At 34.2% G+C, this 25,299-nt stretch overlaps 1 protein-coding gene across 6 annotated transcripts; it reads right to left on the bottom strand.

Moving 5' to 3' along the window:
* Positions 1-995: 995 nt before the first annotated feature.
* Positions 996-24,998, bottom strand: LOC117435178 (serine/threonine-protein kinase 33-like). Of its 6 annotated transcripts, none has more exons than XM_034058197.3 (15): positions 24,836-24,997; positions 14,910-14,996; positions 14,703-14,776; positions 11,591-11,707; positions 11,183-11,296; positions 10,846-10,950; positions 9,887-10,025; positions 7,652-7,740; positions 7,280-7,367; positions 6,830-6,905; positions 6,168-6,280; positions 5,988-6,073; positions 5,180-5,443; positions 3,770-3,853; positions 996-2,663 (listed from the first exon to the last, which is right to left on the bottom strand). In XM_034058197.3, the coding sequence occupies exons 4-15, from the start codon at positions 11,705-11,707 to the stop codon at positions 2,445-2,447; spliced, it is 1,494 nt and encodes a 497-aa protein (XP_033914088.3). In that variant the 5' UTR covers positions 14,703-14,776; positions 14,910-14,996; positions 24,836-24,997; the 3' UTR covers positions 996-2,444. The 6 variants fall into 6 exon arrangements, with proteins under 6 accessions (XP_033914088.3, XP_033914089.3, XP_033914086.3 ...); XM_034058198.3 differs by having other exon boundaries at positions 24,908-24,992; XM_034058195.3 differs by lacking the exon at positions 14,703-14,776 and having other exon boundaries at positions 24,836-24,998.
* Between the last annotated feature and the right edge of the window lie 301 nt (positions 24,999-25,299).

Raw genomic sequence — 25,299 nt, forward strand, 5'->3', positions numbered from 1 at the left:
CCTTGGATTAAAATAATTGAGGAAGGTAGTGTTGCTTTTCTTCACTGCTTTACAATAAAACAAGCAACGTTCACACAAAACCTTAAAATATCGACAGAATGACTTAAAATATCGACAGAATGACTACATGAATAATCTAGTCCAAGCCATCACATTCATTTACTGAAAATGTACCTTTTGATCATCATTTTATCTATCAGTGAATATTTGTTGTATCCACTTTTAGTGCCCAATACTAAATATTCTAGGTATCTCAAGCATACATGATAAAGTGATGTTTCTCTTTCATCTCTCAGAAGGACTGTTATACTGTACTGCTGAAAAGACCATGGACAACTATTTATAAGTACCACACTGCCTACCTTTGAAGTTATTATGGGCCAAATTACAGTTTTCAAATGATGGCTTGAATCCCCCAGATGGAAAATGAAGTGTGCAATTTGCTTTAAACGACTATTGCGACTTGTTTGTTGGTTTGCCTTATTCTGCTTCCGTTTTTTCCAAGTACCATCGTGTAGCGGCATATAACTCCAATTTGATCTGCTTTTGCTTTTCTCCCAGTTGCATAGAGGGTGGATTTTAAGATTTTGACATTGAATTTTAAGGTCTTGCATGGCTTAGCTGCTATTTACATATAATATTTAAGCTACTTAGTACATTGCCAGAATTTTGTCATCTCACTAAAGTAAACACACTTGGCTGGCATGTTTTTGGCCATTGCACCCAAGTTTTTAAGGCGACAACAGCACTTGTCTTTTGCCCAAGTTAAAAACTTGCCTTTTCACTTGTATACTGTGCATTATCCAACACACAGTAAATTTAGTGTGCATATTTAAAGTGCTATAGATTGTTCCTGTAAATCTATTCTAAAATCGGTTTGTTTTATTGATACTTGAAGATGCAGAACCAGGAACACTGTATCTAAAATGGCTTTGTGAAGTACATCCTTAATTAAGAATTTTAAAAGACCTGTTATTAAACCCTAAAAGAAACCAAGTTTAATTTTAAGGTATGTTAAGGTACAGAACAGAATACAATTATGATACAAACACTATTCCCAGGTTTTTTCACCCCAAAATACATTGAAAGATGGCATACTGTGTATGAAATTAATGCAACATTAATTTTTAAATGATTATTTCAGAAACAAGACCAAAAAAAAAAGATAAAGAAAATCACACCAATGCCTGTATTACTAAATTCTCTCTCATGATGTTTAGAAATGATCTGTTACTGATCAGCATTTTCAGGCTGATATATTGAAAATAAAACACTTGCAAATAGGGTTATCATGGAAACTTAGCTGTCATATTTATTTTGTATTGTTTTTAATAAAGCAATACCAAATTGATTAGAAAATACCATTTTTTAATACTTCTGCATTCTGAAAGTTGTACCAGAAATGTCCCTAGGTAAAGCCATTTTGAATTCCAGCCAATATATGAAATTGTAAATATGTATTTTTAAAAAGTACTTGTGTCAGCAGTAATTTCTAAACTGTGCTCATATGTTCCGGTATCTATACTAAATACACTGTCAAAATACTTAAACAAAGGAGGTTATCTTCATTACAATACAACAACACCCTTATAGTCTTTTTGCAGTTATGTTTACCTTAATAATAAGGATTAAATACTGCTTATAGGTTTATGTATTGTAAACTTACAAGAAATGTCTAAGATTTAAATTTGATGTGTTTTTTAATTTATAGATGGATAGTTTAATGAGATGAACTTTTCATTGGAATGAATGAGGATATGTTTTAAAGATCCCTTATTCTTCAGGAATTGGCAATCTCTACATTTAAAACCAATTAAAAAGTGATGTAGACAAATACCAATTTGTAAAATTGTTAAAATGTTAAGCACACTTAAAAACAACACAAAATATAGTGGACGTGAACCCATGTATCACAGCAAGGGTGCTCAAACCACCCTAACTGTTTTCAAATTAGTCTCTCAGTGCAATGTGATCTAATTTTGTGATTGTATCCAGAACTTCTATACAGAATAGCAGTTCCTCTGTCTTCTGGTAGCGACCCTGTTACACAAAAGTTGGTACAAGTGTGTCCCATGTGAAAACTAAGCAAATACCTTTGAGAAAACTTGAAGCAGAGACCTGCCAATATGCCTCTAGTCTGTAAAAGAAATACATTATGTAACACATTTTTTACACAAAGATTTAAAAATATCCTCCAGTGAAAAGCACACAATATATATATATATATATATATTTACAGCAGGGGTTTCTCTAATATTGTCCTATACATTTCTCTAAGCGTTGTAGAATCAATTATAAAGGAAGTCCAAGCAATCCTATTCTCAACTGTAAACTGCATAATGACAAACCGTGTAGTTCCCCTGAACCCCATTGTTGCTTTGTTTTGTACGGCCCTCTCCTTTGGCACTTAAGTTTGTCTGTCAGTAGTTTTTCCACTGTATTCCCTATGTACTTTTTTTGGTCTTAGAATTGGCCGCTGACTTTACGCTTTTCTGTCCAGAGCTGATACTAGGAAGGATAGGAGACTTGCGGACTTCTCCTTTTGCAGAAAAGGAAGATTGCCTTACTGAAGGTCCAAGGTTTTGGGAACAGGATTCAGATTTATCCTGCTGTCCTGTTCGCTTTATGCTTGATATTGAGGAGGATTTGCCACATAAAGGAGGCTAGAAAAAGGAAAAATAATCAATAATTGAACTTACATTTACCTAATAAATGTTAACAAGACTTCATAGCGCATAAATAAATGAATAAATAAATACACATATATATATATATATATATATATATATATATATATATATATATATATATATATATATATATATAATACACACACACATTTTGGGATAGTACATTTATGGATCATGTTGGTTCCACCTAGTGGTTGAACAATAAAATTACTATCCAACTAACAGTTACTGTATAGTTTCGGAGGGGTGTTTTCTTGCAGTTATTGTTCATAAAACAGTTTTGCCTTGACATCTGTGACTTTTTTTTTTGTGAGGAGATATAGATATACATTACTTAAGTACATTAATTATTTCAGTTCAGCATTCTGTAAGGCATACATATTTTGTAGAAGTATGTATATCAGTCTATTTGACCACTTGAAGTCTATTGGAAATATGTAAATAGATGCTAGCCCCTGTAAGACCTATTCAATATTGTAATTAAGAGTCATCCTCCTCACAAACTAAAAAAAACCCTGTGCATCTCATGAAACAAAAGTTATGCTTTATTATTATCATCCTGGCTAAATTTGCCCTACCCTGAGTAAGGTCCCTCCCATGTCTCCCATTAAGAACCTGTTCTCGATTGGTTGTACCTGGTTAAATAAAGTATGGTGTTCAACTGTACAGATACAGGGTTCTCAGATACTCTGCTAAATACACACAATCATCCAACTGGGCAGAAGAAAACATCATGAACAACAGCAAGAGAAAAATGAAACCTCTTGGGAGTCACTGAATCAAATAAGTTTACCAGTAATTGTGCCCTTGTGGGACATTCACTCTCAAGTTAATTATACATCAGTAGAAAGCTTTGTCACATATACTGTACTCCAGTTTCCTGTGGCAGTAACTGCAGTCACAAATTCATGTCCCACAGTTGTTTTAATCATATTTTCCAATTTTTATCTCAAGAATCGCAAGACTGTCAATAAAAGTATAAAAAGTTAAGATATGGAGCTTTAACTAATGTGTGAATTAACTACTAACCAAACTTTGAGTTTGTTTGCTTGTTAAAATAATGCATTATGGATACTTACAGTGCAACAGGGCTTTAGAGTCGAGCCATTCTTTTTTACTGAACCATTTGATAAGGAACTTGTAAGAGTCTTCTTTTTGTTTATCTAAATAGCAAGAAAAAATATGTTTTTCGAAATATCACATGTAGTTAATAGGAATGCCGTTACTAAAAACATCACTGCTGAAGCATTAGTGCAGGTGTCAGAAAAGCAAGAGACAGGAACATAGCTGTGGAATTTATGATGCTAGGTCCATTAACTAGCACTTTCTATTTCAGATGTTCCAGTAGTTCTGGAAATACAGTGAAACCCGCTTAATGTCACTCCTGTTACCGTCACACTCTGCATATTATCACAGCATTGAAAAATTCCAGCCACAATATAATGGGAATCAATGAAAGCAAGCTCCTGTTAATATCACTTTATTATCACTCTCTGCTTAATGTCAATCAAATGTGTGGCATGTAACTGATATCATTTGAAACTGCGTGCATGTACATGGACACTTTTTGTATACTCTACGCTAAATGATCACCTTTCTTGACGCAACAACTGCTGTCTGTTTTATCTTCAGTATTAGGTTTTGAAAGAAATCAAATTCAAATAGAAAAGTCTTGGAAACAAAAACTTTTAGACATAACCCTAAGGGCTGAAGTAATTGCTTTGTAAAAACAAAGGAAAAATAAATAAAAACGGACAAACTGTATTAAAATAAATGCACTGTAATTTTATATTAATGACAAAATAACACATAGGCTGGGAACGCTATTAAATACAGTTTTGTGAAGTGCGATTAGCAGGTTGTCAGTTTTTTTTCGGTCCCAGCCATACTCTGTTGAGTTTAACCACAGTAAAATTAAGTATAAGTTATATTAGGGCTGCCGATTTTTTTATTAGCAGCCATAAATGCTTATTTTTAAAGATTATTAGTGAACTCCTGATAATGTCAACTTCACTTACTGCCACCATTTCTGCCCAGTCCCTTTGAAGTGATATTAACCAGATTTGTCTGTTGCTACATATTTTCAGACATTTGTTTATCATGAGTTGACACTCAATATTACAACATTTGTATGTTTACATGCAAATGCCAGAACTGGAAATATAACCCTTCTCTATTTGCCAATAATCTAAAAAATATCATATTCTCTATGTTCACATTTTTGAATATCTATATCTTTGCAATTTTAAATTGTTTTATGTACTGGCATATCTGGAGAATTCTTGGTTTTTTTTTTTGTTTTTTTTGTTTTAAACCCATAATTGGTTATGGGTTAAATAGACCAATCAGTGTTTGTGAGTAATCCCTTTTCAGAAATGAACCTCTGTAGTCCACAATGAATAATGCACAGACTAGCTTTTGTGCATTGGTTATTCTGATGTTTTACTCTCTGGACTTTATTTTTCAGTTCCTCGGTTGTTATAGTTGACCTGTTTAGTTGGAGTGGAAGGTTTGCTGATACCGCTGTCTGTCTCTGCTTCGAGACCAAGCTCTAAGGTGCCATTGCTGCTCGCTGAGCTTGCCCTCTCCTCTGCCACCTCCAGAGACCCAACGGGTTTGTCCTCGGGCGACTTCAGTGATAAGCCATTCAGATCAGTTTCCAGCTCTCCACACTCTGTGTCATTTGGATCATCTCTAAACTGCTTCATCATCTCCAACACATTTGAAGGTCTTGCTGGTGTGGATGTGTCACCCTAAAATAAAACATTAAATTAATAAAATATGTATGTGTTTATTTTCTTTAATAAATACAAGGGTTGTAAACTACAAACAAGAATAATAGCAACATACATCCCCCGTCGCGGCTGTAAATACAAATTCAGAGTCATCAGGATGTAAAATGGGAGGTATCACATACATGGTCATAATCCTCCATATATCCCATTATTCTGATACTAACTTGTGGTAAAGAATGTTGTGACCATATGGGATAAAAATCAGCTTACTTTACAGATCGATTTCTTTATTTAAAAAACTGACCCCAGAGCAAATGGGTTGTGTAATTCAACTTGAAGCACAGAGACTCAATATATTGTCATTTTTACGAAGGCTGCCTTCTAATAAGGAAGGAAAGTGTTCTTTCTAACCTTCTAAAAAAAGAGGCTAGAAGAAAAACAGGTAACAGGGCAACAGGTAACTAGCAAGCGAGTGGCAAGAAAAAACAAATCAAAATGTTACCACTTATTTAGCATTCTTACCTAGCTTTCAACAAGTTTGCACATAAAAAGGATAACTTACAGTGATCCAAGGATTATCAAGTAACTCATTGGCTGTAATGCGGTGTGCTGGATCCACCTTCAAAAGACAATTTAACACATTTTTTGCTGTAAAAAACATAAAACAAAAAAGAGGTTAGGTTGCATACCTTTACAGTTTGAACATAAGTATGTATGACTGTTATTTCTTTCTAAAACATACCAGCATTACTAATGGTGTGCCAGACTGGATCAGTGAAGTGCAGCTCTCCCTTTCTGATCAGCTCAAAAAGTCTTTCTTCAGAATTTGCCATAAAGGGGGGCTCGCCACATAATCTGAGAGCATAAAATTAGAAACCTTTTAATGTGTTTATTTTTCTTACTTTACATGTACAGCAAGCTTTGATTGAATCAAACAGGAAAATACAACCATGCACTGCTTAACAATATCACTGTTAGTAATACTGCAGATCTAAATTACACAAGACAACGGAGGCTTTACCCTACTCTCTGAGTTGGCAGTAGTCCACCTGGGAAACTTTAACCTGTGTTGTTTCTTTGTAATTTTACTGCTAGATCAAAGCATGCTTGCCAACCTACCCACAAGAATGGACTCAGCTATAGCTACTGTACAGTAACAGCTGCTGCAGAGTAATGATGAATAACAATGTAAAGCAAGCTCTTTACTTCCTATTATCAAGACAACTTTCGAATTAAAAAAAATAAAATACATAAATAATGCTTACTTTTACTGTGGATTAAATGCCTTATACAAATTAAGTTTTAGAATGTTTGATTTTTTTTTTTTTTTTTTTTTTATTAATGCTTCAAAAGCTGTATCATACAATGGCAACGTTGCTAAGTTAGAAATCACAGTGTACTTACAACATGTACATGATAACCCCTATACTCCAAATGTCACACTGCTGACTGTAGTCATGAGCATTGATAACTTCTGGAGCTGCCAGAGAAACAAGAGATTACAATTCATTTAAAATATTTATAGAAGGTAGACATGTGTTCATTCCAAGACAGAAAATAGACTTTAAAGGCTTCAGGAAAGCAACATTTGGCAGAAAATTATATCTCAACTTGATTCCACAGCCAAGCACAGTCAACTCTTGATAGTCAATGCTTATTGTTATTATTTACAATTGTAAACCTTTTCAAGAACTATTTTTTGAAAGGAAAATAAAACAAATAATGTTATAGGACAGGATGGATAACAAACAAAGTAGACACACTTCTGAGTCCTTAAATGAATCTTCAGAATAGTTATTTTCACATTCACAAAAAATTGTGCAAATTGCACTTCTCCCATAAGGCTTTCCTTACCCATGTAAATGGGTGTTCCACAAGTTGCCTGAAGCATATTTTCACTGCCAACGCCACCTTTCTGCACTGCTAAACCAAAATCTGTCACCTGGAAAAAGAAAATGTAAACTCAGCAAAACCAGAATAACAAATTAACTAAAGAAAACTAATAGGTGTCAATTTAATTTGGGATTTTGAACAAACTTACTTTTAAGAAAATTTTTATAACCTCATGCAAGAAATATTAGTCTTTGTTGTTTTTTTTAATCTTTACAATTGTGCCATATGTTCTATATATTTGTACATAGACTAAGATAGTGATTTCTATGTGGTTGTTTCTAATACATGCTAATCGATGCTTCTTAAATATGTTTGCAAGTGTTTTTTTCTCACCTTGATATTAAGGATCATCTCGTTTCCTTGATTACTATGATCACTTTTAACTAAGATGTTCTCTAGTTTTAGGTCCCGGTGTACAATGTCTGAAAGAGAAGAACAGTTTGCTGGCTGAAGAATAAAATAAATGTACTTCAGTATACTACTACTATGGTAGTAATATCTATGCAACCCAGGTTTCCTTTAGAATTCTTCATACATTTTATTTTTGCAAAATGAACAAAACATGATATATATCATAGAAGCCGCATCAAAATGTACTTTTCTAATATAATAAATTCATAGTCAGCATATGTATGAACAGGCAAGCTCATAAATGGATTCAAACTTAAGTAAACATTATACTTTGCACGACTTCACAAATAGGAATTACATCTAAGCATATAACAGATAATACAAAAATACAGAAAACAACAATATGTAACTGGGACTTGCTAGGAACACAATCAATCATACAGATTTAAGACATCTGAACCCCAGAGAATAGTATACATTTAGATGGTCTATAAGTGGAAGGAAGGAGGAAAGCCAGATGCCTCAGATTTAAAAATGGCAAAGTCTTTCAATCTCTTCTGGGATGCCATTAACATAGCAGATTTAAATGGAATGTTGCATTAAAAAAAAAACTCTTTTTTTATAACTCAATATTGAGCTCAGGCACTCAAATTAAGTCCATCATGGGACCTGTTTTACCATGTAGTCAAGACAATAGTTTTAAAACGAACTTAAGGCAAATGCTTAAGTATACAATCTAGACTAACGGCTTCTCTGGGGACTCAACTATAGTAAAAAGTGAAAAAATGAAAGAAGCAGTCACTTTATTGCCATAGATTTTAACAAGAGGACAGGAAGTTGCTAAGTAAGGAGATACACTATACGTGTAATTCCCTCATCTTTATCCATAAACTGATTGGGAATTGTGCATGAAGTGTATTTTTTAAAGGATGAAATACGTAGTATGGGAAGTAAAAATATGGTAATGGTTTAAAAGGCAGTATCCTAAACATACAGAATAGTCAATAAAGCTTTTAAGTGGGTGCTATCTCATAAGTGCAGAAGCAGTTATAGTCTCGGCAGGCAGCTATACGTTAAGAGGAACACAATTGGCTGGATAACGACACAAAGCACTCTTGTTCACTCATCTACTGTGGTTAACTTTAGTTGTATAGACAGTGTTTCTCAAAATACAAAAAAAATGTTATTAAAGATAATAAATATATATATATGTTAATACCACACTTTTAAAATGGTGCCAGATTAAATCTAGTACTACATGAAAGCTTTCATTTGCAGCACTGGTTGTGTATCTAACAATAAAAAAAAACATTATAAAACAATAACAGACTATTTCTAAATTAAATATTTTACTGCTGTTGCCAGAAAAATAAAAACAGTCATGCTGGTGATTTAATTTGCTTGTAATCTACAAACAAGGCACTTTATCAGTTTTTATCTTAAATGATCTTAAAGTACTAACGTATATGCAGTTGTAATGAACTAACTTATTAATTACAGCTGAAAAAGCTATTAAACAAATTACTACTTTAATTAAAACTGGTTGGCTAACTCATGCACACGTTTAACTTTATTAAAAACAGCACAAAGAGATTTTGCAAAGACCAGTCATATTATCACATGCCTGCAAAAATAAACAACATTCAACAGTATTTAATTCAACAGTAATCCTTGGGTATCCTTAACAATCCAATATTATTTTTCTACATTTATTTTTTAAATCTGATGTTCAAAGTGCAATCACCTTTGCAACTACACTACTTAGTGACTCCCAGTGCTATATTTGCAAGGTGAAATATTTATATTTATGAAAATATTTAATATCATATATGGAACTCTGTTCCACAATATTGCATTCAATGTCCAGAGATTTGAGACCAGAGCATCCCTAATCAATCTGCCTTCTACAAATCTTATCCTAGAGAGATATCACAGTCCAGGTTTTTAGTTTCAACCCAATCTGTAAAACCACTGATACAATCCACATTTTAAAAACATTTACTTGGACTAGATTTGTACAAGGTAGAATGCTATATAATGGAACTTGATTTTGAAACAGTAAAAGCCTCAATTTGAATTGCACCTCACAAGACGTGTCTAAAGGAATTCTCAAAATGTAATGATCAATGCTTAGGCCTATATAGTATTTTGTTGTTTAATGACAGAATTTTCTACAGCAGAAATAGTTTTTAATAGGACTTCCTATTACGACGTTACCTTTTTTGTGTAGATATGCAATAGCTGTTGCTAAACTGCAAATTATGTGCCTGGTCTCATTCTCTGTGAAACGTTTATTTCTCTGAAGAATTTCTTTCAGTTCTCCGCCCTCACATAGTTCTGTCACCAGATACATCCTCTGGAAACATAATAAAAGAAAAAGATCCATAGTGTCTATATATATATATATATATATATATATATATATATATATATATATATATATATATATATATATATACACACACCTGTGTCTTGATTTTAATTAGATCCCAAGATAAAAGATCATGTTAAAACGTATGTACCTGTATATTATTAAAAAGTACTGTAGATCACTAACAATCAAAACACCTTAACATTAAAATAACTGTAAATCATTACATGCCTTTACCTTTCACAGGCCTTGAAGAACTTAAAAGAATGTTATACAAATAAATATCTGTATAATAGAAATAATAATCACTTGGGGAAAGGTATACCACAGTTTGCCAGCTGTGCCTCTTCAAAATGAAAATTGATTATTATTGATATTATTAGCTCTTTCAACACTGCAGACCTGCAAAGGCTCCACCCCAAAGATGTCAGACTGTTATGGCAGTCAAGGTTCGGTTCGGTTTGGTTACCAATCGAACTTTGCTGTTCACACTGTTCTCCAATCGAACCGAACCGTACTGAGTACGGAAAAAAGCCCCAGTGTGAACAGGCCCTTAATCAAAATCAAGCAACTTTAAAAGAGATGAGAAAAGTTAAATTTAATTCCTGAGAAATGTTACATTTCAACGAGTGATATTGAAAACTATGTTTAAAATATAATATTTTACATTTTAATGGATACAAATAAAAGATAAAAACAAATAGAAAGAAAGAAAGAAAGAAAGAAAGAAAGAAAGAAAGAAAGCCTGAACATCTCCATATGTTTTAGCCAACTAATTACATGTAACTGATTTTAGACCCCTCACCTTTGGTGTTTCAAACACTTCCTCTAAGTGTATTATATGCTCTTGGTTAACACGCTTTAATATGCTGACTTCCCGTTCCAGCAACTTTACAGCAGAGCTCCCTGCCTACATTGAAGAACACAAGCATCAGAGCAATTCAAGAGCGTGGCGTTGTTTATATTAAAGAAACATTCAATAAAATTGTCTTTAGATTTATTTTCCACTAAAATGCAATTTAGTAACAAGAGTAAACACTTTGGCAAAGAAACATTTAAGTTCAGTATTTTAACACAAAAGTGACAATCCACTGGATATAAAATTGTTCTTTTAGGTATTATTCAAGTATGAAAGTAATTACCTTTTCTCTGTTCACTTTTTTAATTGCCCATTTCTTTCCAGTTTCTTTATGTGTGGCCTCGTAAACTACCCCAAAGCTGCCTTGACCTAATTTCTTTCCAAATATGTAGATTTGCTGAAATGGAATGCCAGTGTTAGAAAATGAAACATGATTCATGTAAGCTACATGCATCACATTTTAACATAAATCTACAACACTCTACACTTTTGTTTGAGGTTTTGGAATATGAAAGCTTCCAGGCGAGAACTTTCAACATGTTACAGATTCCATGCCAATCTGCATTGACACATGCAGATAATTTTCACATTACACAGTAATGATTAAGACTACAAGAGGTTGCATGTTGTCAAGACAATCCATGAAATGTGTTTTGATTCAGCTTGGGCCACTACTGATGATGTCTTATACCTGGATAGCTGCTTCATCTTCCATCCTAGTATGTGGAACCTTGTTTTCTGCACTGCTTGAACGAATCCACTGGCAGGCCATTTTCTTGCCAGCTTCTGAAACTTCTCCCTTCAGCATCTAAACATTAGGAATCGCAAAAGAAAGCATTTGTGGGAGATGCCTAAAACAAGACTGACAAACTTATTTCAAGGCCACTATTGCCTAAAGGGTCACCATGTATTAAAACGAGAGGTTCAATGCTTTTTGCCCATTGGTGGTAGAGTAACTGATAATTCTATACTGCATTGTTATGTGTTGTATTACTGCATATGCACTTAGGGCTTGATTCCCAAACTATTAGCAAGTTATGTTTGCCCACTTTGTGTCCGAAGTGTATTAAACTTTCCTTTCCCTTACTTGCCTGTTTTAAATGTATCCCACACCTATAAATGTATTGAGAGGGTTGACCCTTATTAGGGCAATATTATGGCAATATGTAATTTCTATCAAGACAGAACTGAGTAAACCTAAATGCTTAATTAGCTGATTAACATATTGGAAATCAATACAGGCTTGTATCATTTGTTAATTTGTATTTCTAACATACAACAGTAGTTTGACAATAAGAATTTATGTTCCTAAAATTTGTGAAAAAACTCAAATATATGAGAATCAAGCCCTCACTGTATAATGGACAAGACAAATATTTGTAATACTTTTATTCTCATTGAAATGCCGCCAAACACAAACATATACCTAGAGTACTATAAACCGAACTAGCCCTACAATTAAAATGCTATGAATGCAGCATGCCGTTGCCTGGTTCAGACACTGTAGCTAAGGGTGTGGTAGCTAGGAAAACAGTAAACAACCACATTGATAAACCTGTCGATAAGGAATCAACATACAGCAGTTTCACCCATGCAGTTCATGCATAAATTATTAGAAGACTCAAAAGGAAAAACTCCCTTTCCAACACAGAGTGTACTGCTTGTGCCATTTAACTTAATCTTTTATTGCAGAGCTGTTAAATACGTAATAATTGTCATAAATAAGGATGCCTGGCAACAAAAAAAGTACTGTATGCACAAGCAGTACTGAACATAACTTTGATGTACTGTATACAGTCTAACATTGTGTTTTATTTGTTCTTCAGTGATCCCAGATCCCTGCAATGTGTAACATAATGTACGTCAGCACAGTTTCAAAGCAAGACACTTTTAAAACCCTATTTCTTTGTATATAGCCATATAGTATTATACTTGTTAACATTTTACTAGTGATATTAAAAAGACTTATGACACAACATAAAATCTTTGATGCAAGGACATATGCACTGTATCAGTAAAAGCAGGTAAGAAGTCAGTAATACATTGGCAAAGGGGTGTTGAGTGAATTGTTTGTAATTATTATGTAATCAAATGCTTTTATGCATATAGGTGAATACCTTATGATATTTTTGTTACACTTTTTCAGCTTGAAACAAAGGTTATTTCTAACTTTTTTTGAAAATAAACTAAACAAACAAAAATCAGTATTTTCAACCCAACGATCACCAACGATCATTTTATAAAGGAAAACAAAAGGCACGCCAGTTCTCATTTGACCTTGGCTCTGTACTCGGTTACTGTATATACAGTCTGACTTTGTTATGACAACATAAATTAAACATTAAAATTAAATATTCTATAAACTAAGCCAACAGCTCATTAAATACAGTAATAGCATACAATTTGACGACTCAAGATACAACAGATCTAACCTAACAAATGGCACAACATCCAGACATGCTCCAGAAAAGTTTCATATACTGCACCTTCTTTCAGTCATTTCACAGCTTCCTTCTTCACCCACTTTAGTAGTTTCTAAAGCCCCTTACATATCTAACCAGGCAGGAGTTAAACTCTGGCACCTACACAACACGCATTAAACCTGCTACTAAGTGCAAGTTTGTCAACCTGAAAAGCACTATGAAAGCCAACTTAAATGTAAAGAAATGAACAGGTGTTAACTGAAAGCACTAGAGTGAATCTACCACACGGAAAGCAATTAATTATTAACAAGGAAACAGTGTCTTTACCCTCCACTCTGGCACATTATCTTATCACAGGCAGCCCTTTAATAACATGCCTGTCATTTAAATTACCTCAGATCTATTTGCTAATCATAATTATTGTGACAATTATTGTGTATGAAAATCAAAATATCCTCAATCACAGCTAATGGGTGCAGGAAATCAGCTTCACGTTTCCACCCTTCAGCCTGTGTGTTCCAGCCTTGTAGCCGGTTTACTGTAGAAGCTCCAGCGCTTGCACAGTTCAGCTCTTTAAGGAGCCGAGATAAAAGTAAGAACAGTCTAGCCATGTGAACTCAACCAACACATGCCAAATTCCTCAATTCATCATTCTTAATATCGCATTGTAGATCTATAGCCACATGAGAAGTAATTAAATTTGCCACCCAGTGAAACTGCCCTAATGTTCAATTTTAATTGCATTATACATTCAATAGTGCTGAATGTAATGCTGTTGTCTAATATGAAACTATGTATAACTTTGCCTGTGTAAACAAATGGTGAATGGCTATATAAGCCATTTGTGGGAAACCTGCTTAAACAAATTTTATCCAGATGTCTTTTACAACTAAGACGGTGTGTATTTTGGACGTTGCATGAATGATGTAATCAAATTGATACATATGCTTTCATTATTAAATATTATAACCCAAATATGAAAACTGATCAAATAAATGCAAATGAAATGTATACATCCCTATAACCAATGAGTGAGGATATCCCAGTACTGTATATCCAACAGTATTTACAGAGGCTTTAACAGTTTAAGAAAGTCATAATGATATTCACAGCGACAACAGAAATTGTCTACCCAGTATCTATCTTGTTTCTATAATCCCACTTCTCCACTTTCTGTGTGTTTAATAATAAATGTTCATTCGATGCGCCAACTGTAAGCGAGTCATTCTTGAATCACTACCTATGTAAATGAGGATTCATTTTAAATAGGATCTACAGGTATTAGGTGTTCTACTGTACTATAAAGAACAGAGATGGTCAGTGCTGCAAGAAAGTACTTATATATGTTCTATTGTTACTTAAAGTAGGATACAGACTTACCTGTAATGTTTTAAAAGAACTGAAGAAACAAAAATCCTTCCATATCAAAACATTTTCCCTTCTGCTTTTAAAATCTGCAAGGAAAAGTACTTTGAATGATCTGCTACAAGAGTACTAGCATAGTTTGCTTACTGTGGTTTTGTATTAGTGCAAAAACTCAAAATTCTTAGAATGTATCGCAGTGTAGCTTTAGACAAATCACCTTACCTTCATGTGTTTAATGTGAGTTGCAATGGTCCTTCAGAAGAAAGGCTTCAGCAACAATAATACCGGTAATTGCAAATACAATAAAACCTGCAGAGAAAAAATCTAATGTTTTAAACTCATATTAAATCAGATTACACAAACATATAACTGTTAAAAAGGAACAAAGTTGAATGGGTTATTCAAATAATATGTAATTAAACACTAAATGGGTGGAAAGGCTACAGTATTATCTGTGTACTTCCTTGACAGGGTAATCACAACACTGCTACAGCAGTGCTCCTGTATCATGGTAAAATGAAGCAGTCTTTTATCTAGGGCTATTTGTTCAGAAAAGATAGCAATTCATATTACCCTGCTAAATGATGCCACCCCACTGTAGCTGTGCCATTTAGTTCTGTAAGTAAACAGTGGCATACAGTAGTACCAGATTTTCCCCATACAGTGAACTCTTCACTCTTCTAATCCTTGTGTTCATCCCTCTGGCATTCTGTTGCTAATAGTAACACAAACTGCTTTACAATATATACTGAAAAGCAGGCAGGGATAGTCCCTTTCTTTACCTTAAAATCTGCTTACCACTACATTACTCTGTGAACCGAATAGGCATGCTCTGCATCTTCTGTGCTTTAATGAGAAAGCAATTTAAATAGGGGGCTTACTTTCTTAAAGTGGTATAGCCTACTTTTTACAAGAAACACCTATTGTATAGAGTTTATACTCAACAAATGCTATAAAGTTGCAGTTTTCTTAAATATGTATGGGTCACTACAAATTTAAAATGATCTCAAGTTGCTTGCTGCTGTTTTAAAAGTACTGTAGTTACTGGGGGTTCCTTTATTGAGCAAGTGAAAAGAGAAATCATTTGATTAACTGTACTGTATTACAGTACTTTGTTAGAAATTGTATTTGAGTTCTTACATTAATAATTCACATATTCAGTTATTACTTAAAGCAACTTTTTAATACGTAAAAAAGGAGTTATTAGTTAAAGAGCAACAAAGTACAGTACTTCAAAATGTCTGCAAATTCCATTACGGGATGCCATTATGAAAGATTAAATAAATCCTTTTAAAAATAAAACACCCCTGAACACGCCTAAGAGACTGGTAACAGTTAAACCTGCATGATGCAGTAAATATTGGTTTAAAATTATTTTGAATACTGTGCTACTACTGTACTGCTCACTTAAGTTTATTTATTGAATATGCACAACCATAAAAAAACATAAAAATGTATTTTACCATGTTAAACCTTGCGTAATCTGACTACATTTCCACTTTCAAGAAGCAAGTAAAGCATGACATCAATCATTCTACTGGATAGAAAACTGAGTAACATCAGACCATATCACCATCGTGGATTAGGTAACAAATTAAAGCAAAATAAATGGATCAATTTCACAGCCACGTAAACTCCATTATATTGTATGTCCTCTGGCTTTCCAGATCTCGGTGTACACCATTAAGCACCTAACAGTAAGTAATTATAGAAGATAGAATGTCAGCAATCGATCCATCAGATTTTTCACTTCAGCAACAAAACTGTCAAAACCCCATTAAAGATTTATAAATACTGTTGTTTGCAAAAAGGGAAGCACCAATTGTCTCCCTTGACTGCAAAAGAGAGGCTGTGTTTCAGCGGTGACACATATTAAATGTGACACTGGAATGATGTCTGGGCACACAGAGATAATCCCAGCAATCGATAGTTCCTTTTTCAGTGCGTGGCACTGATACTGGCTGGCTGTCTATGTAGCAACAGTGAAGTGTAAACAATGCTTTCTGCCATAGGGAACATTAACTTTATTACTTCCATTATTTTCCCTGTGCATAATAAAACAGTAAGAGTTATATCATTTTCCATCTAGAAGAACAGTGTGCACTTATAGATTTAAATTGTTAAGTGCTAATTAAAGTGAAGGACCAGAGCATTGTAATTCTTTTACTCTGATATGTAATAAAACAACTAATGGAGGGCAAGGTTTGGGACCACAAACAAGCCTGACAGTGCTACAGAAATTGGAAATGTATGGATCCAGCCTACACATTAATCCTTGTTTGTTGTCATTTTGCAAAGTAGAAGTGCACTACAATTTCGATATGAAAAACTATCAAATAATCTCAACGAAGCAAATGTACTTATCAGGGGTTTGTGGAATTATTTTAATTTCTTCATAAAAATCATTCATCTAGGAATGCAGTGCCCCAGTCACTGTAGATACTACAGTTTAATAAGACTTCTTTTTCAGTTTCCATATATACCACATTTCATAAATTGGTCTAGTAGCTAGTCTTTGTGTTTAAGGGGTGTATTGTATTGTAGCTGTGTTACTTTTGTTAAATTACCACCAGGGGGCGATTTTTATTCTACAGCAAGATTTGTGCTGTTCAATTTATGTGATAAATGATGTTATCACCTAAAGTGGTGATAAAAAAGATTGTGATTAAATGCTGTCATTCGTTACAACTGTGATGTTATAATCAATAATCCAACAGCTAATTTGCCTTTGAGTTTATCTTTAATAATCTCTGTTTCTTATTCACACGTATAAAAAAAAAAACACTTTACAGCAAGGTTAATGTTTGATAATAACCAAAAACATAGTTTAACAATATACCATACTGTCTGTACATGTGCCCACTACAAGGTCAGTGTAATTATTTCAGTTAAATGCCTGCCTTTGATTTCTACTGTGTACTTGCCAGACTCAATTCCAACTCAAACATTACCACTGTCAGGAAAAGGACTTAAATCAAGTAAGGCTTCATTGAGACACAATGGTGCCTGGGTATGAATAGGGTCCCAGACTGCAACCCACAGTGCTCTCAAATAAATCCTTGTACCAGTATAAACTCTGCATACCCTATAACTAACCTGGCCCTTTGAAATCATTTCACCTTTCACAACAATCTGATAACACAAGTGGAAGCTGCAATGTTAGTTAACAATCTGTAACAACAATAAATAACTGTAATAATAATAATAATAATAATAATAATCTTTATTTTATAAAGTGCCTAAATGCACACATCTTAAAGCACTGTACAAACACAAAAAACACAGACAACCATTTATACATACAGCATTGCGGTGACATCTGTGGTGACATTGCGGATATGTGACTCGAAAGTAAGGCTAGGGTCAAAGACCACACCAAGATTCCTAACTACAGAGCTAGACTTAACTTCAAGCCCGTCGATCACTATGCTAAAAGAGTCCAAATTTCTATGTTGTTGAGGAGAGCCAAATAGCATTACTTTGGTTTTATCGCTATTTAATTGTAGGAAGTTTTGCTGCATCCAGTTTTAATCTCAGTCAGACAATTATCAAGAGCCGAAACAGCCACATTTGTATCAGGTGTAGTCTTAAAATACAATTGTGTGTCATCTGCATATGAGTGAAAACTCACACCATGACGTATGATCTGTCCAAGTGGCAGCATACAGATATCAAAAAGTAAGGGTTCTAAAATAGAGCCCTGTGGCACAGCTGTAGATACCAGGCTAGGGTCAGATGTATAGCTGCCCACAGAAACACACTGCCTACGATCTGACAAGTATGATCGGAACCACTGTAAGACAATGCCAGTAATACCCACACAACATTCCAAGCGCTTAATTAGAATGGCGTGGTTTACGGTATCGAATGCAGCACTAAGGTCTAACAGGACCAGAATGGTCTGTGCACCCGAGTCAGCGGCCATGAACAGAACATTAACAACCTTTACAAGGGCTGTTTCAGTGCTGTGTCTTGATCTAAAACCTGACTGCAAAGGTTCATAAATATCGCATTCCGATAGAGGACTCTGTAGCTGCTGAGCCACTACGCGTTGTAGGATTTTAGACAGAAAGGGCGGATTAGAGATAGGCCTATAATTACAAGAATATCTGCGTCAAGGTTTGTTTTTTTTAACAAAGGAGCCACAACGGCATATTTAAATTGTGTACTAGTTGTTGATGGATATTGCAAGTGTGATAGGATGTCATCTTCAGGTGTTTATCAGCATGGCCGGAGGGGATATCGAGTGACGTTTTCAGGTGTTGCAACTCTGCCATTGACTTAACTGAAGATACTTTCTATTATACAGTAACTGTAGGTCTTAATGCTTGCATCTGGAAACTTTTTGATTGTGCACCACTACAGTATGCTGCAAAACCAACCAGATCGGCTAAAAGGACTATCAGAATACATGTACACTATACAGTACTAAGCGTAAAGATTAGTTCTCATTATGCTCCTACTAAAAATAATGTTTCTGTTACATTTATAAATACAGAATAACAAATGGCCCTATGTTGAATTTTCTATAACACTTTTGTAAGTTGCTTTAATAACCTTTGCAGCTATTTAAATTTTTGTTAGCTCAAACTGAAAAGCAGATGTAGACAAAGGAAGCATTATGTTTAAGAAAATCTTAAGCAAACTACACGTTTAACAAACAGTGCCTTGCCATGTTTGGGGAAATACTGACAAACACGAACGAATGTCACGTACAGCACTTGTTACAAAAGGTCTCAAGCTGTTGCTAACAGACACGTCTCAACAAATTGGAAAGCATTTGTATTAGTTTACTCACTATCTAAGATCATCAGAAAAATATACATCCCAGCAAACAGTTATTATCAGAAGGCAAAGAAATACTCAATAGAAATACTAATATTATTCAGAAAACACTGTACATCATTTTCCTATTGTTATCCCCCTAACCAAAGCACTGTCACAAAACCATGAACCTTACTGCAGCAGCTACAGGACTATTGTTTATGCAGGTTTCTGGTAATACCTAAAGTAACTAGATATTGTTTGTTATCTCACAATTGTTTCTATAATTCCTTTAAGTAAACTTTAATCAACTAACTTCTAAAAAAATATTACCTTTGGTGAAACCAACAAAATGTATTTAAGATGTATTTAAAAACTTGTCATTCTCATGTTTGTTTTTTGATATAGTGTTGTAATCGAGGCACAGGCAAATAGGCTTTGTTTCATGTGACACAGTTAAATTGGGCTGAAAATAAAAATTGTACTACAGCACTGAACTAGTGAAATCTGAATGCTGCATCTGGTATTACCTTTTACTGTAAAACTAAACCAGTACCGGAGCAGGGCCAGAAAGTGTTACATCGTCAGAATGTGGTATGTGTCCACGTTTAACATTACAAAATGGTACGCTGTCAATGCTGTGGATTGACTACTGCACAAATCACTACAAGCAAGACAAACTGTAGCTCACCCACAAAATCGTATACATTTACAATTTTAGATAACCCCAATGCTCATCAGTTAAAGTTACATAAATTTGCTGAATTATGAAAAAAAAAATGATAAAAAGAATTTCAGAACTCAGTACATTGTATCCCTTTCAGATGGTCGTTTCCTTATTTTCTAAGTTAAAATCATTGGCACATGCCGGGGCAAAATAACACCACACCGGGATCAAGTTAGTTTCCTGGTTTGTAAACAGACAATTAGGCTTCAAAATAACATATTGTGATGTGAGCTCATTAATCAAAGGAAATGCATCCCACAAACCTCAAAATAGGGTAGATCTGTAAAGATCAAGCAATTTATTAGAGATACCATACTGTAGTGGTGAAGACCTAGGCCTAGACCTATATAGTGCAGTGATTGTCACAGCACAGTCCATTTCTATTCAAGCCATAGTAATCATCTTTGTTGGCTTTTAAAAAAACTGCAAAACACATCTTTGCCTTGACACTCTTTTATAATATTATTTAAGCCTCGTACAAGCAGCAATTAACTTGCCGCAACCTGCCCCAGCTAAACATAATTATCTGGCATGAACTATGCATAATAATAGGGCAGCAGTGTGGCGTAGTGGTTAGGGCTCTGGACTCTTGACTGGAGGGTTGTGGGTTCAATCCCTGGTAGGGGACACTGCTGCTGTACCCTTGAGCAAGGTACTTTACCTAAATTGCTCCAGTAAAAACCCAACTGTATAAATGGGTAATTGTATGTAAAAATAATGTGATATCTTGTAACAATTGTAAGTCGCCCTGGATAAGGGCGTCTGCTAAGAAATAAATAATAATAATAATAATAATAATAATAGGTGTTTTAATGCTCGGTGATGTTTAAAAAAATGCACTATGCTCTCAGAGTTGAAGTATGTTAACAAAATGGCCACTTTACATGTACTGTAGGCTAGCTCTTTTAGTATCCAAGCATGCATACTGTATGTTTTTCAGACCAGTCAGGCATTAACCAGGCTTGATGATGAAATCAAGCTTGACACACCTTCATAGATTACACAGGCAGCATATCTACTTTTAAAACAGATCAGGTTTATGGTGGGAATTAGGCATTAAACAGTTAATACCATGTCATTAGTTTGCTTGCTGTTTTATACTGTCTAGGGTTCCCTGTGTTGGTACTCTACGGATATAATAATACACTATTCTCATGGTGCAATACAGTTACAGTAATATCACAATATACTATACAGGAAATGTTACAGCTTGAAGCTATAGTATACTATCAATAGTCAGGTTTGCTGGACTCTTACAGCACCTCTACATGCCTCTTGCACTCATTTCCAAGGGCATTCCACACAGTGCATTTTTTTGCGCAGCAAGGCTAACAGTTCACATCAATTATACATGGGTGTGTTTTAGAAATAAATCCGTTATAAACTTTGTTGAGTACTTCTTGATATCATCGTGTATCGTTCTGTTTAACACCATTTTCACAATCCCACTCAGCACCGACTGATTTACAAAAACTTCACACATCTTAAAATGCAGAATAGATGAGGATGAAATATTTTTTTATATCATCTACTGTTAAGTCTTTATTTTTAACGAGTTCCTCAAAAATGCACAATGGATAACATAGAACCATAATAGCAAAAGTTATTACACAGTAATAAACAAGGTTTTACAAGTACACATACTGTAACTCCTAATTCTCCCGTGCTTTTCTTTATAATTAAAAGGACATTACCGAAAAAAGGGACAAAAGGGAATCTGGATTAAATCCTGGAGCAGGTATCTTAAGGAACAGCCCATAAGACACTACAGTACATCATAACGCTTGAAATGAGTTTCATTATCTCAATCTAAACAGTGGTGGGTTCCTCTGGCATAAAATACATGTCTTTACTTTAGAAGTTACTTTACTTCAACACACATAATGAACTTGGTACTGTAACCCCACACACACACAAATAAATCAGCATACCTCCAACAAAATTAAAGTTATCAAATAATGCTTGGCATTATGGGTTTTACAGCTCTGTGGCTTCATTTGTTTTAATTTAGTAAATCAGATAATAATTACTCAATCTTCCCATTTCTTACATCAAGGTGTCCAAAAAACACTCAAGCTCAATAATAAGTTCTGCCAATGTTTTACTTATTATTAAATTAAGCACATACATTAACAAAATGTAAAAATAACAATATTTAAAAAATTAAACGGTTGCACATGAATGTTCTCATAATATGCTTGTACAGTAGTTAAAAACTTTTTTATGCAGCCAAAAATTAGACATTAAAAGGATTCATCTAAATTTGTTCACCAGAACAAACAATGGTATCAGTAGTTTTGGATTGATGGAAAGAGTCGTTTCGGACTGCTTCAAAGAAAAAGAATGAAAGAAAGAAAGAAACAGGGGCCCTAGTGGAACATCCAATTACTCCAGTTAAATTATGTAACATATGGACCCAATTCATTAAGTACAGGAAAATAATATAGTATCATATAGGCCTTGAAATTCTGATAAGAAAACTGTTTGATTCTTATACAGTACAAGCCTATTTAAAAAAAAAAACGACCTCACTACAAACAAATGGTATCTGAAATCGTACTCCAGCACTTCAATAACTGACTAATGTTCCACTTGAGCAGTGTATTAGCTTTTCAAATAATTTCATTAATTCTGTAACACACAGTAGTTTAAAATGCCACATCTTTCAGCAGATGGTTATTAGTGTTTTGACAACTTGAATGCCTTTTCCCAAATGAGAATCTATAAACAACAGCTATCCAGTACCACCATTTAGAGATGTGTTGAAGGGATATAAAGTACTATAGAAACTGCAGGCTTAATTGTGATATCAATCACCTTTAAAAACCTTAGCAATGAAAAGTCCTCAATAAAAACTGAGAAAGCTGCAAGGATTTGCCAGCATAATTCAAATATATATATTTGTTTTTTTTCCTCAACACAAGTATCACTGTACAGTAGTAGCCTAGTTCTTTGCAACTTGTATTATGGTCCACATGGTTTCCTAGCAGTATGGATGGTTACATAATGCATAACCAATAGACAGTGGAAATTAAAGCTACAGTACTTATTTTACTACTGGATTGTGGGTGTTTTGTCCATGAATCACAGGTTGAAAAGTTGAGGATGCCTAACCGGTCAGGGATAACATGAGTTGCCTACATGCTGTAAAGCTGACTTGAAAATCGAATTTATGTGGCCATCTGACATTTCTTCACCTAAAGGAGGCCCTGAACTGCACAGTGTACCATGGAGATGGAATTACTGTAAGAGATTGTGCCTACAAGTTCTGCTTGAGAACACACATTGTGTACAACCCTCAAGTACTTGGCTAGAGAGATGGAGAGCGGCTGTATTTCAATTGGGTTTGCCAGATTAAGGATTCAATTAATTGAACTCAAACAAAAGTAGTTTTGCTCTTTTTACAGAATGTGCATCTGGCAGAACCTCATGCTAAAGCAAGCCGAAACATTTTTAGACCAGATTTAGAAAGAGCAGAGTGGCTCTGTATTTGATTCAATAGTGGGAGGACCATACAGTAACAGTGCTGGAGTGGAAATAAACCATTAACAAAAGCAAGACTGCAACTTTCATTTAATTTTCCTACTAAGATAACTTGAAATATGCTATACAGTCAGTTTAGTTTTGAATTTACATTTGTATTTTAGTGTTTCATAGGTTTTAGTTTTCAAGATGTCGTTACCTTATAAGACTATTTTGAAAATACCAGCTATGTGGACACCTGTAAAATATTTTTGAAAAGTTGCTTCGTATATCCGAGATTAAAGAGCTCAATAACTAATTTAATGCAACCAAATTAAAGTATAACATCGCATTTTGATTCACAAAGAAATGTAGTGGCAAATATCAAATATGTTTTAATGATCAAGGCTAAACAGACAACAATGACGTAGCCAATATTTTAAGTAAAAATTAGTATAATAGACCAGATGGTTTAATCACTGAACAAATGTAAACTTGTGCTGGCATTTGCAATATGATATTCCTAACAATTGAAATATTATGTATAGATGTATACATCAAATAAACGCTTTTGTGGTGGAGCAATTTACACGTGGATGGATACAGATCGCCAGTGATCCGTCACTGTCAGCAACATGTTCAGCATTTATATATTCTAATATGTCCAATGAGAAAATACTTTCAAATCTAAAATAAACTACTTCCATGTGGCGCTTCTGTAAACAAGGACATGATATGAAACTTGAGAGTCTCAATCGTACATATTAATTACACTAGTAATGACTTACTGTAATTTAGTTAGGTACTACATGCATAGTGTACAAAAATAAATCAATTACTCTCAGTTAATTATATTAGTAAAAAATAAAAGTATCTTCGTGTCCAAACAAAAACAAAATAGCAACTTGCTAGTGAGGTTTGTTGAGCTGATGGGTTCAAAACAAAAAAATAAACCCAAAATACTTGCAATATATAATACAATTAAAAATTCACAGAAATAGTATGTCTGGCTTCAACTTCATATCACAAATAATGTATCTTTTTGTCAATATGTCATTGTATTTGGATGCAAAGGTAATGTATCGGTCTACAGCGTGTGTCGTTGCTATGGCAACAAGTGAAGTCGCTATCACTGAATTCCCTAACGCTCCAAACACAAACAGCTACTGTAAATTAAATTGATATATAACATTACCTTGAATATTTGTCCACTTGTCCAGTTTATTAATTTAATTTACTAGTTCCAAACTCCCGTTTGTTTACTCACCGACTGCTTCTCTCCCAAGTCTCACAGACTTCAAAAACTTTTCGCACTGGAGAGAATGAAAGCGCTGTGCAACGGGTTCTGCAGGGGGACAAACTTTCTTTTGAGTCGAAAGCGAAACTGATGTGACACGTAATAGCAACAAAAAGATGTACATAAATAAGTTTTCTGTAATAAATAAATAATTGCATAATCGCAGTTTGTAATTTATTTGATAAATAGCTGCATATTGCACTTTGAGTATGAACAATACACTTTTAAAAATCAACGAATATTTTTTGTATTCATTAAAGTAACAATGAAAATATAATCCACAGGCATTAATTGACATTCATAAATCTGATGCAAGTCGCACTTTCCCCGCATGTATGGCAGATGAAACTCAAAATACACAA

The sequence above is a fragment of the Acipenser ruthenus genome, chromosome 28 (assembly GCF_902713425.1).
Source record: "Acipenser ruthenus chromosome 28, fAciRut3.2 maternal haplotype, whole genome shotgun sequence".
Lineage (NCBI taxonomy): Eukaryota > Metazoa > Chordata > Actinopteri > Acipenseriformes > Acipenseridae > Acipenser > Acipenser ruthenus.

What these genes read in the sequence shown, in the direction of transcription:
- LOC117435178 (XM_034058195.3), bottom strand. An exon ending in TGGAACACCCATTTACATGG is followed by an intron (nt 6,906 to 7,279) that starts GTAAGGAAAGCC and finishes TTTCTCTGGCAG; the next exon opens with CTCCAGAAGTTATCAATGCT. An exon ending in GGGGTTATCATGTACATGTT is followed by an intron (nt 6,281 to 6,829) that starts GTAAGTACACTG and finishes TTATGCTCTCAG; the next exon opens with ATTATGTGGCGAGCCCCCCT.